Genomic DNA, 12,581 nt, shown 5'->3' with positions numbered 1-12,581 from the left:
ATGGCAGGCCCAAGGTATAGGTTGATCTACCTACCCTCCATGATGAGCACCGAGGCTTTGAAGGCAGACTGCGCGAGTTAGCAACCGGGATGATGAAAGTTGGACGCGTTGTTGTGTACATCTAAGGTTCGCGTTTGTTCGACGGAAGGACGAGCGGGAATCTCACTGTTTTTTTTCTTGCTATAACATAAATATTGAGCGTAATATAACAATTAGCATCATTGGTCTAGTGGTAGAATTCATCGTTGCCATCGATGAGGCCCGTGTTCGATTCACGGATGATGCAAGCGAATTTCTTTTTTTTCTCGGCCTCCCGTCACCTTCCCGTCTCTTCTTGTTTTCAAGTTAGCCTTCTGGCTGGGTCCAAGTACGAGTTTTTATTTTTTATTTTTTATTTTATTTTTCTTTTTTTCCTGCCTCGATAAAGTCTTCGATTTAACCAAAGAATTGATTCATATCATCTTGTAGCGAACCCATTGCCTATACTAGTGGTACTATTAATAGGAGCCTTCGAAGCGGAATGTAAAATCACGATGGTTCAACGGATGTCCCAAAATATATAACGCTCATCACACAACAACAACAGGTTCGCACCACCCAGCTCACAAACAACCACCATCAATTCACTTCGTACCCCCCTGACCCTAAGCACACCACTTAACATGCTCAAACACCCTCCAATAAACATCCTCCGCTGCGTTCTTCCCAATCACCGGATCCAAATGCCCGTATCCCTCAACCAAGAACCGACGATAGAGATGCTCTCCGAACCGACGTCGCAGCATCTCATAATCCCGTAGAGTCGACTCGGGCTTGAACACCTCATTAACCGTACCCGACATAAACAAGATTGGAATATCCTGCAGATTACGAAGATTCCGATCGGTGAGGAGCGGACGCAGGTCATTGTCTAAGCACGCTCCATGCGTTCCCATGCGGGTGACATGCTCGAGGAGCTTGGTATGCGTATCTGCAAAGAATTGGCCAACGTTGTCATGAATGTTAGCGTCGAGGTTATTGTGGTTCCAGCACAAGCCGAACGCGAACGTGGTACGATGGCAATGTGTCGAGGTGCAGATGTCCCGGCGGTTTTCGACGGGGTAAAACCTGAGGAGAATGTCCAGGACTTTATGGAAGGGTTTGTTGCCGTCGGGCGACCCAATTGGGTAGTGTGTGCCAGAAATAAATTCGTATAGCCGGATCAGGGCTGGTGTGGCGGCCTTCAGTGAGTTCCAGTGGGCTAGGACCTGCGTCATGAATACGGCGTTGGCTGTGATGCCGATTATGTGTCCACCTTTGATGGTGCCGTCTAGTAGACCCATTGCGAGTGCCACGGAGCCTTGGCAGTGGGCTACTATGTATGGCTTCTGCTTTTGCTCATGGAGAATATGTTGCAACGCCGCTGCGATATCGAGGCGGCAGTCATAGACAGTGCACTGCGCTGATGTTTTGGCGTCGCTGCCCCAGCGAGGAGTGAGGACGTAGCATCGACATCCGCGTGCGGTGGAATACTCGACCATGTTGCATCGCAGATATGGAAGCGCAAAAGTGCTATGTGTGGCATTACCGGTGACTCCCGGGATGAATAAGACTGGTTGAGACCCGAGGAATTCGCCTTTGATAGCCTCGTTGGTGTTCGGCAACGGCTCGTACTCTTGTAAGCGTACAGTGACTCCATCCGTTGTTCTAAGCATTGTTGTATTGCAGGACTGCTCTTTTGGACCAGGGGGAGGATGATGGGAGCGGCGAGACTTGCGAGCCGGCGCAAAAGGTCGAAGGAATACCACGACAAGCTGGAGAGCAAAGTAGGCCAGGAAAAGGACTAATGCTGGAAGTAGCCCGAGCCTGAAAGATTCAACTGTCCGGAAAGTTTTCATCTGTCGCCAGAAAGATGGCCATGATATGCGGAGGACACCCGCGCCTACTTTCATACCGTCATCTCGAGTGATATGAACCTTGACCTTAGTGGTCGCCTCCCACATTCTGCGAATGGAGAAAGCAGAGGTAGAATCAATCTGTTTGTATCCTTCGAGGTTGTACCTGATGTCTTCAAGCGAAAGAAGCTGAAGTGAGTACCTCAAAGCCGTTGACTCTGCTTGCTTGTTTGAGGGAACGAAAAACCGAATCCTGCCATCGACTACTCTCATCGGACCTCTGGATAGTCCACGACAGGCCACTGTTCCGGTGCATATGCCTTCATACTGTAACCCAAAAGTATCTAACATTGTGAGAACCATGCCATGCTCTGCATCTGAAGACTCACCTATTCTTCGACAAATCTCGATGGTAAGAAACATGCGCATGGTGCACGACGAACTGCGACCCAGTGTTTCGCATGCGTCAGAGCCCAAATCATACGATTGCATATGTATGTGTCCATCGAGGACCTCGGAGAACTGCCACCCAATTGATAATGGTGTCTGATCCACCTTAGCCGCCTTCTGAAAGCCATGCTCTACCCTCCTTGATACCATCGGTTGCGAATAGACGTCGAGTCTTCCGTTTGGAGTGTCAGTATCAATGGAGAACTGTCGCTTCTTGGCAATAAAATCGATAGATCGCTCGGCAAGCGCGGTTATTGTAGCCATAGGATTCACGCCTAAGTTGTTAGCAATTGCAGCAAGCCTTGGGAACCTGTACCCACCCAATGCAGTTGGTATAACCGAGGCATCGCAGCATACAAGGCCTTCATGTGTCGCACTTCCATGGCCTTTATACACCTGGCCTAGATGATTAGTGACACCTCCACGACCTGTGCCAGTGCTACTCATATTGGCACCCCCGAGGGGGTGGACAGTGACTTCTTCCCGTTCACGACCTAGGAACACCTTAGCATGCTAAGCTAACAATAATAGGGACCATACCACGCAAAAGTGAAGATCCTATTTTCCCTCCTGCTCGGCTAATGACGTAGCTCAGAGCATATCGGATCTTGGAGAAAATTTCAGACCGTCCTTCTCCGGGGCCACGCAGATTCGGTCGATCATCTTTCAAGGTGAGTGTGAGTTCGTTACTGTCGTGTGACATGACTAGATAAGTCGACGTGCGTTGCATAGCGCCCCTCACTTTATAAAGTTTGAATAGAAGCAAGTTGAACTTGGAAATTGTTTCTCCAAACCGAGATATGCTCTCTGAGATTGACCACGGAGCTGGAAAACGTATGGTTTGCAGCATAAGCATGGCTTGAATTAGCGGACTCAACGCTTTTGGTATGCATCCGTCTTCAATTACATAACCGGCGAGCGCATCCCCTTGGGATAACCCTCTTCGATCGATAACGCCGGTGACTGTTGGACCTGGTCGGTTTGTAGGGGCTGATGCCGCCTCTGAGATGCCGTTTACCTTGGAGTCGCTGTTGTATCCTGAGGATTGTCTTTAGTCATGGTCTACATCCATATCGACCAGGCTTACCAAAGACCAGCATGTCCCCGTTCCCTGACATATTCCTTCCCACCATGGGTGAAATTGGCAGACCGTAGTCTCTTGAGCGAAGCAAAATCTCCGTTGTCCCCAAAGCGCCGGCCCCAAGGAAACACAACTCGTTCTAGGTAAATGACACCCTATAAGCGTAGGCTGATAAGATGCTGGTTACCAGACCTACAGCTTTGACCCAAAATAACTGTGTCTTGACTTCTTCACCAAAAGCCGACCTCCCTCTCCCATGCCACGCAAAGTACACCACGTAGCCATCTTGGTTTGGTGCCTGCTCTATATACCGTACCTCGCACCCGCAAAAGATCTCAGCACCCCAGTTCCAGGCATCTGTAAGGTAAGTGGTAGCAACGGTGTTTTTGGATCCATCATCTAAACCGGTACTTTCATTTCCCGAACCGCGATTCTCCTGCATCATGACGCCGACATGGTTCCGCTCTCGACGAAAGAATGTTGTCAGTGGCGTGCGGTAGAAACTTACTGCCTTGCCTAGCCATTCAGCTTGTGTCTGAATAGCTTCAAGCTTCAAAAGGCGTGGATGATCTTCTGGATATGGTGAAGGCTGTAGCATCTCTGCCGCGCGCGAGTAGTCTAGTTTGTAGACGTTAGGGACTTTGAACTATGGTCCCCCTTACAATTCAATGCAGACTCACACGGTCGAAGTACAGATGTGTCGTTTCTTATCTCTGAGGGCCATACACTCATCTGTAGAGTCTCTCGATCGGTTTCGAGGAAGACGCCTGCATTGATAAGTGAACAGCCACCTAGTGCTGTATATTGATTGACAGACGTTAATGCTAGATGTTCTCCATACGCAATTTCAAGATTGGGATCCTTTTCAGTCAGGGTTTACTTGTGGTGTAAGGTTGGCATACCACGAGCGACAAGAGCATGCTGCCCATCCCCCAGAATAAGCTGAAACAGGCGAGTGGGTTTGTCTGGCAACCGCCATCGGGAAATGCCCGAGATGTTGAGATCCCCAAAACATTGGAAGAGGGAACGCGGGAACGAGCCCGCTGCGGCATAATTGTCAGTAGCTGCGCTCCGATGGATCGAGGTTGAGGGTATGCGCACGACGTCTCTCCCATCCCAACTCAAGGACTGCGACGCTCTTCCCCGCTCGCGCCATTCGACTCGCCGCGACCCCAGCGCCATATCCAGACCCGATAACGACCACATCGTACTGGGTCTTCATCGACCTGAAAGGGCTGGTGAGGTGAGGGTAATCATCTGGTCGAGAACCTTCTGTAGTAGTCATGACTGGAGAAAGGTAACTTGTCTCGAGAGCAGGTGCTTTCGAGAGAGCAACGAGTTCTCGCGAAAAGGGTGGAATTTGAAGGTCCGTTTCGCTGTTGACTCATGCTTAGGCGATAACGAATTGTATTTTCTTTGGATTTGACTTCGTCACACACCACGCTGCCCTAATCAACGCAAAATGTCAAGGCACCCGGACTAGTAGGAAATACGACGGCGTGGCGGATAACGTGCAGAAGGATTGGCTACATCCCGCACGCAGTTGCAGGTGGCTGAGGTGGGACTTCTAGCAGCAACGAGAGCTCCCAATGGGTTTCATAGGGTGTAGGCGTGGTTGTTTGCCAAATTCCGATTGTCTCCTGGGCTTTTGTCTTCCCGTTGGATTTTGAAGAGCCCACCGGGGGTGGTTTGAGAATGACCCGCATTCTCGAGGGGAAACACTAGATAAGACTATATGGAAGGCAGTTACTAGAAGAGACAGGAGGCAGAGTCAAGGGAGTTTATTTTCAAGGCCCCGAGTAACTGGTGAAACGTGGGGTCCGGTGACAGTGTTGTGGATTCAATTTGGTGGATGCGATCAGAATCCGAACCTAGTACTTACCGTGAGGGGGCTTTGACCGTCTGTCAGATTGAAGATAAGCACTCTGCCAACTTGATGCTGGGACTTGGGTTTGCAGCCCGACCACGCGGCTGATTGGACCAGCAGGTCGATACAACCTGAATCTACATACGAGGATCCACAACAGAACGAGCCTGTGCGGACGGGTGACATGATGGGCCGCTTAGCCTATTCAAGGCACAGAAATAGTACAAGTAAACTAACTTGTTGGACGTCACTGGCTAACATTGACGTGCCATTATTACTACTTGCATCGCCCTTTTCAGAATGCTGACAATGCTACGTTCACGAGGTATATTCTCTCTATTTCCTGCGCCTGCAGTGAATCGTCTTGACTGGCCTCGCCTCTTCTTGAACCCGTCAAACTCGAGGCAGCCTGAATACAAGCAGATAGTCATGCTGAGTACCAGTACCAGCAGTGGTCATTTACATCACAACTTTTCAAACGTGGGTTTCTTCCTCTGAATACCCGAAAGCAATGCGGCGGAAACATCCTTAGTTTGTAGCATCGCACTATTCCAGACAGCCGTATGCCACAGCCCTAGAGTGTACATCATAGAGTTAGAACCTGTATATATTACGATCCTAGGAATACCAGAGTAATACTTACCCTCCGGAACGGTATGATCCCTCGAATAATTCAGCAGCTCCTTGGTCCCCTGCGCTGCAACCGGACTCTTGGTTGCTATCAGCTGTGCCAAATCCAACGCACCTCGGACCGTCTCCTCTTTGTTCTTGAACACGCGATTGACGAATCCCACGCGGAAAGCCTCCTCCGCGTCAAAATTCCTCGCGGTTAAAGCCACCTCCTTCACCCACCCGTAATTTCCCACCACCTTGGGCAACCGACTCAACGTCCCGACATCCGCCGCCAAGCCAATGTCTACTTCCTTGACGGCAAAGCGGACATCCGCCGAGCATACCCGCACATCAGCGGCCACACCAATGTCCACGGCGAGACCGTAGGAGATAGCGTGGAAAGCCACGATCACCGGTTTCTCGCACTTTTCGAGGGATGAGATGCACTCTTGCAACTCGTCAATGTGGCGCCGCAATTGGGCAGCCTTGCGGGCGGGATCGCCAGCGGTGTTGGTGTCGGAGAGGAGGCCTTCGGAGGCGGCTTTAACGTCGAGGCCGGCAGTGAATGCGCGGTCGCCGGCACCGGTGAGGACGATGGCGCGGACAGAGGAGTCCGAGGAGAGACGGGTGAAGATGGCGGAAAGTTCCAGCCACATACTTGGAGGTGGAATACATGTAAGTTATGGTCGGCAAGAAAGAGGGAGGAGGAGGTGGTGGTGGTGGTACCTTTCAATGAAGGCGTTCATTTTGTCGGGGCGGTTGATCTCCACGTGAGCGACATATTGACGTTCGGGCGGGAATGTAACATTGAAGTGTTGGTATGTGTAGTCCGGCATGATGATGTGCGAGTTTATGCTAATGCTAGACAGATTGTCGAGGCGGTGGAATAAGTTGGAATGAATGAGTTGGACTTAAGGATACCCTTCGGAGATTAAGTATTGAGGTGAAATTGAAAAGTGCCGAGGAAGAAGGGAAGGGGGAGGAGGGAGAGCTGCATCATAACTAATTAGTGTAATCCGGGGAATGACTGCATCAAAGGGATGCCGAGGTCCAACTGCCAGGTTTAATTAAGTGACAGGCGCATAGCGAAAAGGTTAACTAGTGGCCGGAATGGCTCCACACACGTGAATTTGACTACTACTACCACTACTACTTACTACTTTCACTTCTTCTAGCAGATTTCCTGCAATCACCGTCTCTATTCTCCTTGAGAATCCCGGAATTCCAAAACTACAAGACTTGTACCGCCCTTACATAGGGCACTTGGTCACGCTGATCTCCTTGGCTATTCCACACCGCCCACCCTGCTCGTCTGCTCCCCGAAAGAGGGCTTTGCAGTGTTGCGGCTGTACTTTTCCAAGTATGAATCAAAACATTTGGACGTAAACAGGGATGTGCCACTTGGTTATCCCATTGGAATGGTTGACATGAAGGAGGAGAGTTGATCGGATACGAACCCCCCTCCCTCTAGATCCTCCATCACGTAGATGCATCGTCATGACCTCGATTTATCAAAGTTTATCACAGCATAAAAATACGTAGAAGGCAGGGAAGACTCAAGACAATTCCTTACTCGAAACCCATCCCACTCAGCAATTTAAGCAGTCAAGCATCTTGAACCCTACCAAGTCATCCAACATGGTCGCTGATGCCATGCCAAAATTCGCTGTTCTTATCGACGCAGACAATGCGCGTCATTCCAACATCCATCGCCTGCTCGCCGAAATTGCAAAATATGGGACAGTTCATGCAAAGCGAGCATATGGAGACTGGAGCAGTCAATATCTCATAGGCTGGAAGGACCAACTTCTTCATCACTCAATCCAACCCATACAACAGTTTGCGTATACTCAGGGCAAAAATGCGACGGACTCAGCCATGATCATCGACGCCATGGACCTCCTATATACTAGCCGCTATGATGGCTTCTGCCTTGTCTCCAGCGACAGTGACTTTACCAAATTAGCCTCTCGTATCCGCGAGTCCGGACTCGTGGTTTATGGTTTCGGCGAGCAAAAGACGCCAAAGCCTTTCGTTGCTGCCTGCGATAAATTCATCTACACCGAAAACCTCGTGCATGTCGATGAGTTGGAGCCACATGCCACCAGAATCCGCGTACCTGAGCATTCTGTGCCTGCCAAGAAAGTACAAACTGGTGAACCCTTGGCGACTCAGCTACGGACGTCGGTAGAAGCAGTCTCCGGTGACGACGGATGGGCCAGGCTCTCCGATGTTGGCTCACTTCTAACTAAAAAGCATCCGGACTTTGACTCTCGGAGTTACGGATACCATAAGCTCAGTGATTTGATAGCTAATTCTGCCTTGTTTGAAACCAATCTCAAGTCTCACCCACACAAGTCGTCTGTAGACATTTACGTCCGCGACACGCGCCGGAAGTCGAGCTGATTTGCTGGCGGGGGACAATGATTAATCTTCATATTTGCCGGGGGTATACTCCCGTTCAACCGCCTCGAGTAATAATTACAAGCCTGGAAAAAAAGTTTGGTGTGCTGCAATCCTGGAAATTCACACCAAGCTCTGCAACGTCGATTAATCCGCAAGCACTACGTCGAATTTAACAGCTATACAAGTCACTGCATCACCTTTGTTAGGTATTGCAGAGTGGGTATCGCTTCTGCCGCACTAATTATCAGGTGCCCGCGTGACTTAGTCTATAGTTTCATGCTTGCCTGAAACGGATCACCTGAAAAGGACCTGTTTTGGAAAGGCTAGGCTAAAAGTGAGGTGAAAGCACCCTCATCATACCTTCTCAGGGTATGCTGGGTTGGTTATAAGGTGACCGACTACTTTCGTTATGTTTATGAGAATACTCCGGAAAAAGAATTTGGATTAATCTGGGATACGTTCTGTCTGTATGGTATGTGTCAGTTGGCCAGGCAGTCCTTGAAATTCAGATTTACTTTTTTCTCGCTCGAAGGTACGAAGCTATCTTATCTTCTATGCAGAAAAAGAGGTCATTTCCAAGCCAGCCAGTGTATTCATCCTGGTGGGAGTAGTAGAAGTGGGTGAATTCTCTATCAAGCACCATAGTTCACAGGGTAACATACGCCAATAATAACGCCATGCAAGGAGGGAGACTGATGGGTTTATCAAGTTATGTATAGGCGCTGTTTTGCCTCACCACATCACAGAACGTTGTATGCAATGAAGGTATGCTGGTATTTCCGGGTTTGGGGCTTCCGAGCACGAAGAATCGTAAGTTCCCTTTGAGAACTGATAAGTATCTACAGTTATAAGATTGTTGGGCTGCCACATATTTGCATAACTGTCGTTATCATAGCTCATTGCTGCTTGTGGAATTTCCCCCTGCCACATTCCCTCTTCCGAATTTTGATCTGCATGCCGCAAAGATACTACTCTACTGCCCAATGGCGACGGAGATCATAACAGAGAAAGCCCATTTAATATGGCGTTATCATGCCTCAGTATGACAGACTTACAGGCATTCCACAAATTCTAGCATTCAAACATACAATGGCTTTGTCTTAGATATAGTAGTCAGCACAACACCCTTGCTAATCGTTGTCCCTGAGTTGGGTCGAGTCATTCTGTCTGGTAGCACAGCCATACCGCTTTCATTCCGACGGAGTCAATCAATCGGACCAGTGGCTCTCTCGCCCTTGGATTGCCATGGCGCAAGTGAACATCATAACGAGACATGCGAGTCTGGAAATTCCGAGGAACACACGACCAAACATATAAAGATGTCTTTTTATAAGGCGAAATATATTCGAGAAGACTAAGAGATACATTGGAACCCACCCTTCTCATAATCTTTTGTTCTACTTCCCAGTTTCCCATTGACCACGGAATTTATCTACAGACACAATGGTCCTAAGAAAATTCAGCTCGGATGCCCTGGACAGCCTATGTACCCGGGAACAGCTCGATCTCTTGAATTCCATCGACACGCTTCGTTCCCAGGGGATCAGCCACTATGTGTCCCTGCCGCAGATTATTGTCTGCGGCGACCAATCCTCAGGAAAGAGTTCGGTCCTCGAAGCGATATCCGGTGTCTCCTTCCCCGTAAAAAGCAACCTCTGCACACGGTTCCCGACAGAGCTCGTGCTCCGAAAAGATACCAATGTCGGAGTTAGAGTGTCTATCGTACCTCATCACTCGCGTAGCGAGGCGGAACAACGGTCCTTGGGGAGTTTCTGCGAAGAGCTCGACAATTTCGACGGACTGCCTCAGCTTGTCGAGAATGCCAAAGCAGCAATGGGCATATCCACTCATGGCAAAGCATTCTCAAATGATCTTCTCCGGATTGAAGTATCAGGACCGGATCGACCGCACTTGACGATTGTTGACCTGCCCGGGCTTATCCACTCGGAGACAAAACAACAATCTGCAGCAGATGTTCAACTCGTGCAGAATGTGGTCCAAACCTATATGAAGGAGCCGCGAAGTGTCATTCTTGCAGTGATATCAGCGAAAAATGACTACGCCAATCAGATCGTCTTACGACTGGCAAGAGATGCCGATAAGTCAGGCGATCGAACCTTGGGGGTTATCACCAAACCCGATATGTTGGTTCCGAATTCCGAAAGCGAAAAGATGTTCATATCACTTGCAAACAACAGAGACGTCGAGTTTCGGCTAGGATGGCATACGCTAAGAAATATGGATAGTGATCAGGGAAGCTGGACCCTGTCCGACCGTGACAGGAAAGAGCGCGAGTTCTTTTCTCAGGGTGCCTGGGCGGAGATGCCGTCCTCATGGGTTGGAATCAGTTCACTGCGGAACCGCCTCAGCAAGGTGCTACTGCGGCAAATAGCAGCTGAGCTTCCAAGTCTTATTGATGAGATTCAGGAGAAGGAAGATAATTGCACAAAGCAACTGATCAGGCTTGGTCAGCCGCGAACCACCTTGGATGAGCAGAAGTCTTATCTTCTCAGTATCAGTCAATCCTTCCAGGCTTTGGTCAAGGCAGCCATCGATGGCACGTACAATGAATCGTTCTTCGATAACATCCAGTCCACTACAGGGCAACAAAAGCGGATTCGATCTATCATTCAGAATATGAATGAGGATTTTGCGGAGCTTCTAAATAGGAGGGGCCACTACCGTAAGATAGTGGAAAAGAAGTCTCAAGAGAATGATCTCAAAGGACAATTGTCAATCACGCGAAGCGAATTCATCAATCATATCCAGGAGCACATGAAACGGACCAGAGGCCGGGAACTGCCAGGCACGTTTAATCCGATGATTATCGGCGAGATTTTCAAAGAGCAATGCAGTCCGTGGAAAGACCTAACCCATCAACATATTCTTGGTACTTGGGAGGTGGTTGAGAAATTTCTATTACTTCTCACAGGTTATGTGGCTGACGAAGCCACGTCTATGATCCTTTTTGATAGAGTCATATCCCCTGCACTGGATCAGCTAAAAGAGAACCTGATCAAAGCATCCGAAGAACTAGTCGGAAGTCACCAGAAAGGTCATCCGATCACATATAACCATTACTTCACGGAGAACATACAGAAGATCCGGGCAGATAGACGCGCAGTCGCGTTACGCCAAAAGATTAAGGATTTCTTTCATGTTGACACCCTACGAAACCCGTATTTCCAGGGTTCATACGATCTGGAGGGCCTTGTCCAATCCCTTCTGTCGTTTGATGAGCCAGATATGATACGATTTGCATCAGCCGAAGCTTTGGATTGCATGCTAGCTTATTACAAGGTACAGTCAGCCAGCAAAACTGTGCCATTTCCTAGAACTTAGCGCTAACTGCTCCAGGTGGCGCTGAAAAGATTCATAGACGACGTTGCAGTTGAAGTTGTGGAGGTAAAACTGGTCCAGTCTCTATCCGATATATTTACACCCCTCAAAGTATTCGAAATGCCGGCTGAGCTGGTATCGCGCATCGCCGGCGAATCCGATGAAAACCGTGCCCTACGGCAACAATTAAACAGGAAGTTACAAGTTCTTGACAAAGGCTTGTGGACTTGCCGGCAATTCGTTAGTGGTCGTGGCATTGGCATGAATGGTACTAAGGAAGCACGCCATTCAGATACCAAGGCAGGAGAAGGAGATGGGCTTGAACTTTCGCAAAATGAGGAAGAGAATGATATCTCCCGAATATACTACGCTGATTCAAGTGCCGAAGGTTCGTAACTAGAACTTACTAGGGGTGACTGTCATTGTTAACTTCTAGATAGCGTCTAGTTTACAAGCCCAACCGTCAGAATCTAATGAGGACTATGGCGGGCCAGCTGAAGAGTCGCCGTCATTTGTGGAGGTGAACGCTTCCCCGTTTGAAGCCATGTCTTTGTCTGGGGAGTCCTCTGTAGCATCCATGAAGAAACGCAAAAGCAAGAAGAAAACGAATATACCGCACCGTACCTAATGCCACATTCGTGACTTGTTACCCCCGACCACGAAGAGCGATTGGCCCAGTTGTGCAGACAATCACCAACCGGTAGTACAACGTAAGACAGATAGTATATTGCTGAATCAATCAATTATGAAGCCAAAACTGAAGCGTAGTTGTCAAGCGAAGCGACCTTGGTACAGGACCACAGCCACTTTAAGTGCAAAAACCCGAACAACAACTTCCATTAACTCAGACCAAACAAGTGGATATATTCTCGCAACTCGCAGAACGCCGTGCAACACAAAACCAAAACGGGAAACCTTGATCAGTATGCAAAACCAGTCGGAAAGTAGTCCG

The 12,581-nt window shown here is 49.0% G+C and overlaps 4 protein-coding genes and 1 non-coding gene across 5 annotated transcripts; 3 read left to right on the top strand and 2 right to left on the bottom strand.

Annotated features, from left to right (window-relative positions):
* Positions 1 to 215: 215 nt before the first annotated feature.
* Positions 216 to 286, top strand: BO87DRAFT_t276. Its single transcript has one exon. It is a non-coding gene; the product is annotated as a tRNA-Gly (tRNA).
* A 358-nt stretch (positions 287 to 644) lies between these two features.
* BO87DRAFT_371011 (FAD/NAD(P)-binding domain-containing protein) lies at positions 645 to 4,690 on the bottom strand (the record flags this gene model as incomplete). The annotated part of the gene is made up of 8 exons (XM_025622057.1): positions 645 to 2,599; positions 2,645 to 2,828; positions 2,860 to 3,362; positions 3,412 to 3,544; positions 3,602 to 4,023; positions 4,086 to 4,202; positions 4,308 to 4,448; positions 4,507 to 4,690. The coding sequence occupies 8 exons, from the start codon at positions 4,688 to 4,690 to the stop codon at positions 645 to 647; spliced, it is 3,639 nt and encodes a 1,212-aa protein (XP_025473960.1).
* An 870-nt stretch (positions 4,691 to 5,560) lies between these two features.
* Positions 5,561 to 6,833, bottom strand: BO87DRAFT_371007 (enoyl-CoA hydratase/isomerase family protein). Its single transcript, XM_025622056.1, has 3 exons — positions 6,611 to 6,833; positions 5,916 to 6,541; positions 5,561 to 5,846 (listed from the first exon to the last, which is right to left on the bottom strand). Exons 1-3 carry the CDS (start codon positions 6,718 to 6,720, stop codon positions 5,737 to 5,739), a joined length of 846 nt encoding a protein of 281 aa, XP_025473959.1. The 5' UTR covers positions 6,721 to 6,833; the 3' UTR covers positions 5,561 to 5,736.
* A 613-nt stretch (positions 6,834 to 7,446) lies between these two features.
* Positions 7,447 to 8,290, top strand: BO87DRAFT_451403 (NYN domain-containing protein; the record flags this gene model as incomplete). The annotated part of the gene is made up of 1 exon (XM_025628464.1): positions 7,447 to 8,290. Exon 1 carries the CDS (start codon positions 7,523 to 7,525, stop codon positions 8,288 to 8,290), a length of 768 nt encoding a protein of 255 aa, XP_025473958.1. The 5' UTR covers positions 7,447 to 7,522.
* Positions 8,291 to 9,733: 1,443 nt separating this feature from the next.
* Positions 9,734 to 12,025, top strand: BO87DRAFT_371006 (dynamin family protein; the record flags this gene model as incomplete). The annotated part of the gene is made up of 2 exons (XM_025622055.1): positions 9,734 to 11,590; positions 11,648 to 12,025. The coding sequence occupies 2 exons, from the start codon at positions 9,734 to 9,736 to the stop codon at positions 12,023 to 12,025; spliced, it is 2,235 nt and encodes a 744-aa protein (XP_025473957.1).
* Between the last annotated feature and the right edge of the window lie 556 nt (positions 12,026 to 12,581).

Source organism: Aspergillus neoniger (assembly GCF_003184625.1).
Source record: "Aspergillus neoniger CBS 115656 unplaced genomic scaffold BO87scaffold_67, whole genome shotgun sequence".
Taxonomy (NCBI): Eukaryota; Fungi; Ascomycota; class Eurotiomycetes; order Eurotiales; family Aspergillaceae; genus Aspergillus; species Aspergillus neoniger.
This window is presented reverse-complemented; position numbering and strand designations above follow the sequence as displayed.

Coding starts and splice junctions, on each gene's coding strand:
- BO87DRAFT_371007 (XM_025622056.1), bottom strand. CDS start 6,720: ATGCCGGACTACACATACCAACACTTCAATGTTACATTCCCGCCCGAA. Junction 6,542..6,610: donor ATGAACGCCTTCATTGAAAG/GTACCACCACCA, acceptor TCCACCTCCAAG/TATGTGGCTGGAACTTTCCG. Junction 5,847..5,915: donor GGATCATACCGTTCCGGAGG/GTAAGTATTACT, acceptor TGTACACTCTAG/GGCTGTGGCATACGGCTGTC.